This window comes from Carcharodon carcharias, chromosome 1 (assembly GCF_017639515.1).
Source record: "Carcharodon carcharias isolate sCarCar2 chromosome 1, sCarCar2.pri, whole genome shotgun sequence".
Lineage (NCBI taxonomy): Eukaryota > Metazoa > Chordata > Chondrichthyes > Lamniformes > Lamnidae > Carcharodon > Carcharodon carcharias.
The window spans coordinates 35,113,570-35,122,685 of NC_054467.1; the positions used below are offsets into that span (position 1 = coordinate 35,113,570).

General features: G+C 40.7%; 1 protein-coding gene across 1 annotated transcript in view; it reads right to left on the reverse strand.

Moving 5' to 3' along the window:
* LOC121280723 (probable protein S-acyltransferase 23) overlaps positions 1-8,275 on the reverse strand; it is a 171,180-nt gene extending 162,905 nt beyond the window's left edge. Inside the window, exons 1-2 of the mRNA XM_041192851.1 lie at positions 8,108-8,275; positions 7,277-7,683 (exon numbers count right to left, since the gene is read on the reverse strand). Of these exons, the coding sequence (XP_041048785.1) occupies positions 7,277-7,683; positions 8,108-8,250 (550 nt within the window). The 5' untranslated portion in view covers positions 8,251-8,275. The remainder of the gene's footprint in view (positions 1-7,276; positions 7,684-8,107) is intronic.
* Positions 8,276-9,116: the final 841 nt, after the last annotated feature.

The window sequence follows — 9,116 nt, forward strand, 5'->3', positions numbered from 1 at the left end:
TTCTTCAAATCATGTTGTAGGGTCTTTTATATCCACTTGTGAAAATAGATGGCACCTCTGTTAGTACTACCAGTGGCACAGCGTAAATCTGAGTGACTAATGGTGGTTTGTAGATTGATTCAAATAGGCGTGTACTTGAAGCAACCGATTTTCCCAAGGTTGTTATTTTTTATTGCTTCGGATACTGATTTGGATGAGTGCAAAAAATGGAAAACTCCAAGTGAGTAAATAAGGAATCAGTGGCAGCCTTCCGTCTCCTAGGGTGATGGTTAGCACCGTGTTTTCCCTGGGCCCTCATATTGGCCAGCTGACCTTCTTGTTTCTGTTCGCCTCTTCCAGTGCCCTTCCAAATAGTCAGCCTCCAAAGGTTATGGCTGTCAGCAACTGTCTCCCAGTTGTCAGTGCCATTATCCGCCATCTTCATATCTTGTTTGCAAAGGTATGGGCGCCCAGGAAGTCATGACCCAGTGGCCAGTTCAATATACAGAACATCTTTGGGTTTATGGCTCTCATCCATCCAATGAATATTGCTAAGCATGCACAGACATTGTTGGCTTAGCAATGAGTCTATGCTGATGGAATTAGCATGCTCCAGGACCTCTGAGTTGGTGACTTTGTCCTGCCAAGAGATGCCAAGGATAGGTCTGAGACAGCGAAGGTGGAAACTGTTCCGCATTTTCTCCTGTTTAAAATATATTGTCCAGGTCTTACCACTGTAGAGTATCTGCTAAAGATGCAGACTTGCAGTTCAGTCTTCTCAGTCAGGTTGCTGTTATTCCACACTCTCTTACTCAGATTGAGCACAACAGCTGCAGCTTTTACAATGCATCAAGTGACAGATTACACTTATTGTGCAGCCCAGATATGTGAAGCTATCACCAGCCACCAACGTCACATTGTCAATGCTGATAGATGACGATATTCTGGACTATGACATTTGTCTTCCTGATGGCTGATGGTCAAACCAAACTCTTTACAGGTGTGAGAGTCTGTCCACTTGCCACAGCAGCTGTTCCTCAGTATGGAATGTCCAAGTAAGGAATATGAAACTAAAAATGTGACAAACAAAAATGATGGGACAGCAAGATGTAGGCAGCAGTGTACAGGAAAATGGGGACCCAATTCTTTGGCTGATGGCTACTGGAGTGGAGGAAGTGCTGCGTGAGGTAAAGTTAAAGAGGTAAAGGAGATTGCCCTCCATGCAACTCCATGTGTCATTTCCATAGGTCAGAATTACAGTATGCATAGGAGGTGCAGCAACAATTCAGGGTGCAGCTGCTTGTTAGTGTCACTGGTTGTGTTGGTTCTGTGTTACATGATAGCAGCAGGTGTCCCTGCAGTAAACTGCACAATTCTTCAACTGGCTGTCTGTTGACCTAATCCCTGTGAAGACAATTCTACATGGTTACTGGACACCCGAGAGATGGTTGATGAAATGTTAAATAAGAACAGAAAATGTTGGAAAAACTCAGCAAGTCTGGCAGCATCTGTGGGGAGAGAAACAGAGTTAATGTTTTGAGTTCATATGACTGAAGAAGTTACTTCAGACTTCCAGCATCCGCAGTATTTAGCTTTTAGCTTTGTTGGTGGGTTCATCAATGAAGGTACAGCAGTTAATGAATGCCTTGGCATGCTTTCTTACATGTGACATGAATGACAACATAATGTATTGTGCTTGAATTGCTTGTATTCAAAAGTAGCTAGTTAGGCATTCCCATATCTTAGTGATGCTATTGGGTATGCTCTCTCAACTTTCTTTAAACACGATAATCACTGTCAAAGTAGTGTGCGTTCACCTCTACAGTAATGGTTGTGCGGATACTGAAGTATGGGTGTAGAGAACCCCTCATGCAGTCGGACCTGTTTAGCATTCCTTCATTGGTCCTTCCTCACAAAACCTCAAATAAGCATTGAGATAATTATTAATACTAGAAGTAGTGGCAAAGATAAAATATGACTACAATTGGCACAAAGAGCATATGAGCTACCAGGAAAACAAAAGAAAATGGTTGAGAAATGTCAGAAATACACTTAGCTTAACATTACTGTCTCCTTTCTGTGACCTTCTGTATTCTTAATGTTGCATACCTTGGACTTCCATTTATACCTGAAGTCTGGCATGCCAGAAATTTGGGAAATGGCATGCCAGAGGTTCCTGCCCTATTCAAGGTGAGCATATCTGATACTGCTAGTCCTGTATCCCTTGGAAACTACACTTCAGTGAAAAATAGACCATTCTGTGGAACTGAACTCCTGCCCATACCTGATTTTTATGGGTAGAATGAGTGGCCAGGAGTAGAGTTTCCAGGCTGTAGTGCCGACATCAAGCCCTCACTTTATCTGACTGAGCTGAGTAAAGCTCCCCCTACTGTTGCATCAACAATGCACCTTAACTGTAATCTCAAATAGGACCCACTAACATACAGTGGGATTTTTCAAAATTTCCTCACACCTACCAGTCTTATGTTTCTCCATACAAGACTGCTAAATTATTGCTGATTTTTACAGCACTGATGGTTCTATACTGTCGGCCTCCACAAAACAAAAAGCTGACATTTGTATTATACTTGGAGCATTGGTGCAAACCAGTTTCAGTTTGCACCTGCACTATAGCTGCAGAGTAACTGTAGTTTAAGAATGTATAAACTAATTTAATGTAACATCTTCACAGCTAGTAAAAAGATTAAACATTTTCAACACATAAAAAATAATTTCTATTATGGGGCCCAATAAAGCATTGAGGCTCTTAGTTGAAATTCAATCATGTTGATGGGTTCTATTCTGTGATTTGAAAGACAAATAATTAGAATTGCGTAATGCAAATACACTTGTGGCATGGTTTATACCACATGGTTTATACAAGCATTGTGGATGATGACTGAATTAGATTCAAGAAGCGCTACTTTAAATTTTTCACATAATTTTTTAATCATGTATTGTTTGCCAACAAAAACACATCTTTGTCTTTTAGTTAAACAGGACTGTATGTGTATTGGATACTAACCAGGCGCATGCCCTGCCTCTGCAAACTGGCCTGGTTGGTATCCAATTAATATGTGTGTGAGAAGCATTTACAGCAGGCAAGACATTGTACTTGTTAACAAACTCTTTGCAACCAAACAAGGAAGTTTCTGATACATGGCTACCAAGAGATACAGTAAAAGAAACTCTGAAAATTAGCAACATTTACTGTTGCAAAGAATGTGGACATTTTATTTTTGTTTTTTTAATCAGATGAGTTCTTATTCCTCCAATGCAGGTTGTTTGTCTTGCGGGGCACGTATTTATATACAGTAGTGTCTCAAACCCAGCTGTCCAAAAAACCCCCGTTGTCCAAAAACTGGACATTTTTAGAATGTGCCATGCATTGATTTTAAACTTACCTGGACAATTCGATTAGGTGCTGCATTGGTGCAGTGTAACACCTGACTAGTTATCCCCTTTGGCACTTGTGCATCGGTTTATTCCCGTGCTTAGAGCAACCCTTGACCCCACCTGACCTAACTTGACCTGAACTGCCCATGGCCTGGACAGCCCAACCCAAAGTCTGGCAAGATTTAAATCTGTCAGAGCCTCAGTCCCAAGGTTGCTGGTTTTGAAACACTGCACCTATTCTCTGTAACTGCATTGCACATATACAGTTTAGACCTATCATCCTACTAATCTGCAAATACCTCAAGCTGTTAATACTAACAAATCTTAGTGTCTTCATTGAAAATTTATCCCCCAATTTAACAATGGGATTAGAAGACTTCACTGTCAGCCAGACTTCTCTCAGATGCAGTCTCAACTTGTTTTAGTTCAGCAGTTGAGCTACCCATGACTTCATTATCTATTCACACTTCGGAAAGTTCTATGACTTTTGCTTTTAAAAGCTCTTTTGCTTTGAAGAGGAGATGTTACACTCTCCGAACCCGCAACAACCATAGAGACTCAGGCTTCCTTTTAAATGGTTTTATTCAAGCATATGCAAGGCTGCCACAATCATTCCTAAGAATGAAGACCCAGCTCCCTGATTGATTACATTTCACTACTTTTCTACTTTTTCTTATCATAACACATTTTAAAACATCCAATTGGTAACCGACACACCGGTTCCGTTATCTCTATCCTATTGAGTACATAAACACGTGATTTTGCTAACCAATTATTCTAAAGGATGTATACGTAATTATATTATCCAATCAAAATTAAAACAAGTACACAAAGACCTCGGTTCTCACAGCTCAAGACTGTTTGTGTTTCATCAAATCCCCCTCTTTGTCCATTGTTCTTCTTCCCATATTTATGCTAAAACCATCTGCCCCTTCCCTATCTGACAGAGGAGTACACTTAACCTAATTTATGTTATACTTTTGTCTCCAGTCTGACTCTCAAGGTTGTGCAATGTTCATCTGGTAATCTTCAACTCTTAATATGTTTAGCAGCCATGTCTGCCTGGAGATTTTAGGGGTTTTTCAGTAAATTCTTAATGTATTCTCTTTTAGCATTTTTAATTTCCCCCTAACAAGCTTCATTTAACTGATTCTTCAGCTCTTCTGTCTCCTTCGTGTATCCGTTGGCTTCCTCCTGGAAACTTGAGCACAGCTGCGTCTTCCCTGCCAGCTGGTTCTTCAGTTTGTTCAGGGAGGTGTTAAATTCTTCCTGTTTCTCTTTGTACTTTTCCTGAGACACAAACTTCTACTTGAGGGAATCTTGTAATGTGTGAAGGTCTTTCAACAGGTTTTCCTTTTCTTTGCAAAACTCACTCACTTCATCTTGAACTCTGTCATGCTGAAGAGTCTCTCTGGGTTTCTTTTATTGTTCTTCCATGTCGTTGTTTAAGACACTCTTCATTTCTTCAGGTTGTTGAATCCTTAAGCACTCCTTTGTCATCCTGTTCCTGTTTGTGGACTCTCCAGGCTCTTTCTGAAATACCTTGCTTTGTTCCTTTTTCAAGACAGGAATTCTTCCAGTTTCCTTTTGAAATCTCACTGGTCAGTCAAAATTAGTTCCCCTCTTCGAATTTCGACCTATAATGCTTGGTCTTCTGCCTTCTATTACCATCACTGGTAGTTGTTCCGATTGGTGTTTATAATGAACAATTGCTCTGGTGATATCTTTTACTTCACCTGGATTTCTTCACCTGTGTATGTTTTCAACTTGGCAGATGTTTGTTCCAAATTTAATTGTTGATCGACTTTATTTAAATTCGAAAGTGTGTTCTCCTATTACAGTGGATGACATTACTGAAAAGGATCTGCGCTCAGAAGATCAAGAAGTGGAATTTGTATCAGTGGAGATTAGGAAGAGTCAGGAAATGTTGGTGGGTGTAGCTTATAGCCCTCCAAAATAGTTATACTGTTGGACAGAGCTTTAAACAAGAAATGATTGGAGCGTGTAACAAAGGCAAAGTAATAATTGTGGGGGCTTTAATATTCATATAGATTAGGACAATCAAATTGGAAAGGATGGTCTAGAAAATGAGTTTGTAGAATGTTTTTGCGACAGTTTCCTGGAACAATACATTGTGGAACCGACTAGGGAAAAAGTTATTTTAGCTCTAGCATTATGTAATGAGGGAGGGTTAATCAGTAATGTCATAGTAAAAGATCTGCTGGGAAATAGTGATCATGATGCAATTGAATTCCATGTTAAGTTTGAAAGTGACATACTCCAGTCCCAAATAAAAATCTTCAATTTAAACAAAGCCAATTACTTGTACATGAGAGGAGAACTAGCCAAGGTTGATGGGGTAAATAGACTAAAAGGTGTGGCAGTAAATAAACAGTGGGAAACATTTAAAGAAGCAATTCAAAATGTTCAACAAAAATACATTTCATCAAAAAAAAATCAGCAACAAAAACCCATCATAGCTCATTCAGGAAGGTTAGGACAGGTTTAGAGGGGATGTGAGGAAGAATTTTTTCACCCAGAGGGCTGTGGGAATCTGGAGCTCACTGCCTGGAAGGGTGGTAGAGGCAGAAACTTTCATAACATTTAAGAAGTATTTGGATGTGCACTTGCGATGCCATGGCATACAAGGCTATGGGCCTAGTTCTGGAAAATGGTATTAAAATAATTAGGTACTTGTTTGACCGGCGCAGACTCGATGGGCCGAAGGGCTTTTTCTGTGCTGCAGACCTCTATGACTCTAAGTAGGTAAACAAAGTTCAAACAGGTCAAATCAATGTGTAATGTGCTTAAGTGCAACTGAGTTATTTGAACTCTGTTGTCTGAGCCTTCAGGTCATTTTGGACTATAGGCTACTTTGTAATTTCTTTCTAATTTTCTTCCTTAGAAACACACCCTTACCTTGAAATGATATGAGCGATTTGCTAACAGGCCCCTCTAGTTCACACCATTCTTGGCCTAGCAAGTATAAGAGCGGGATGAGGCTAATTATTTTTCTCTCCTTTGAGAGGAAGCAGTAGCATGATTAGATTAATTTGTAAACTTATTAGATGAAAGTTTGAACCCGCTGCTGGTTTTGTACCTTGGTGCTACAATGTGCTGTGCAATTGGGCTTTTTCTATTTTTAAAATAGTTTCTTATATTTATTCCTTCTTTCTCCAAATCTGCTTCCTGCCCTTAGTTGACCTTTCATTATCCAGAAGCTGGTGGAGTAAGCATATTCTATCTGCTTCCTCATTGTCAGCTGACATCCTGCCTATAAACCAGGAGAAGCCCAGGTCTGAATGTCAGCAGAAGTTACCTGGTCTCTTGGTTCATGCAACAGTGAAAAAGATGCCATATGTCACCAATCCAGCTTTGTGTGTTCTTGAGTCATAACAGCTACATAGATTGATGTAAAGACTTGTGTCAATTGTTCTTTACAAGCTAACCTGTGTGAGAAAACCTTTTCGTTTCAAAAGAAAAACCCTCACATATCATTGACTAAATAAAATCCAGGTCTTACTTTTAATCTACGATTTAAAAAGTGAGTAATACATCTAAACGGCATCAAAAAGATTGTACTGTAATACAATATATAAAGAAAATGGACACAGGTTCACAGCTGACCTGATCATGGTTAGATGCATAAATAGATTACTGCTTATTGACTATGAATGGGCAAAAAATCTAACCCAGGGTGTCTGATGATAGCACCAACATTTATCTGATTGGTTGTGCATTGCTCTTATTTCATGAAAATGTTAAAAATTATTCATTACAGAGTTGCATTAAGTCTCGTATATAATAGTTTATTTCCAGAGTACAATGAGATTTATCCACAAAGGAAAACCTCAAAGTTTTCACCCATTTACATTGCAGTAACAAAATTGTGAAAACTCACCTTTAAATGATGCCCAGTGCAATGCATTGTCACCTTCACTGTCACACGCTTGCAGTCTGGCTCCTTTCCCCATCAGGTAGCAACAGAGGGCAATGTGTCCGCATTGTGAAGCTATTATTAAAGGAGTGCATCCTCTCTTGTCCCTCTCATCCACTGAAACTCCAGCTTGCAGTAGGACGTCTATGACACTGATCAGTCCTTTGACCGCTGCCCAGTGAATAGGTCGCTGTGCCGATTCAGAGCGGCTGGGGAGATTCGCGGGAAGCTTTAAGTCTAACAAGTATCTGAGAAGAGATATGGATCCACTGAGAGCTACCCAATGCAGAAGTGTGTGTCCTTTCTCATCGTACTGACACAGAAGCTCCACATCTCCCTTCTCGACTAGCGTCTGCAGTTCTGTCAGATTTCTACAGGAAAATAAGTAAAATACAACATTCTTATAAGAGTAACAGTAATAACTTATGCAGTTCGCACAATGATTCTAACATTAATTATTGCAATTAATAACTATACATTAATGAACGAAAACGATTACGGGGAAATAAGTTTTAATTCTGGTCTTACTTCCTTAAATCTTCACTTTTTTCATTAAATGTTTCAGAACGACCTGGTTTATTTATAAAGGAAGTTTCTTAATCAACGTGTGCTTTCTCCAAATGTAACAGTAAAACGTTATCATATAGAAATATATAAAAGGACTGCGTAGTTCCGGTGAGGGCGAGAAAAAAAAAGTCAGAGAAACAATGTAAACACAGAAAGGGGATTGGGAAATGGGGGTGGGATAAACGAAGGAGAAGAAAATCAAAACATGCGATGCAAGCCGCCACTCACCCCGTTACCAGAGCAGGGATGATGTGTTGCCAGTGCCCATGCCCCAGTCTTTGACCCCCTCCAACAAGTTGCGCTTTGCAGCCTCTCCGGGATCCTTGCTGTCTGGATCCGAGACTGAGCTCAGAGGAAAGAGCCGCCACCATCTCCAGAACTTGTCCTAGTTGTGCACCCAATGAGTGGGGCATTAAGTACTCGGGCCGGCTCCTCCTCCTCCTGCAGTCACAGTCCAGCTCCATGTGTGTGACCAGTGTCATTTACTGAAGTGCCCCAAGTGCCACTGTCCCCACCCATTCATCGCTCTGCAAAGGCGCTCGGGCAGCCAGCCGCGCCGTTGCAACTTTAGGGACTAATAACCAACAAACAACCCAATCATTTGGTCCCACAGCCGAACTATGGCCGAAGTACTGCCTTAAATGCTTGACATGATCAGGTCTGGGTAGCAATGTGCTTAAATTAATATCGGCAAATACTCAGGGAGAACTATTTGTGGTGGTGGAAATCTGGGAACGATAAATGGAGCCGCCCTCTTCTGGTGACAGGGGGTTGCACACATGGCAAAGAGATGGTCCCAGCTCTTGAGTTCCGTCTATTTTACAGAACTATAGAAAGTAAAGAAACAGGACATGGAGCCAATTAACTCTGTGGCGCTGTTTTTCTGCTCATGAACCGCCTAGTATAAGTCTTTCGCCTTCAAGTTATATATTTCAGCATTCCTGTTTTGAAAACAGGAGTTTTAAGTTCAATGCTATAGAAAGGTTGTGAGGGAACAAAGAGGGTACAGTGCAGTCATTAAAATGCCGCCTGCCTTAAGGAATTACAAATGGGTTTTAAGCAAGTGTAGAGGCAGGGAAAGGGAGTGGGGAGAACAATAGGGAAGGATTGTTGTAGGGTTGAAGGCAAGAGTGACTAAATGACAGAATGGATGATGGTGAAAATCAAAAGGGGATGATAGCGCAAAGAAACTGCAGGAGGTGTAAATGGCAACGGCAGAATCCACCACCAGCTGTCT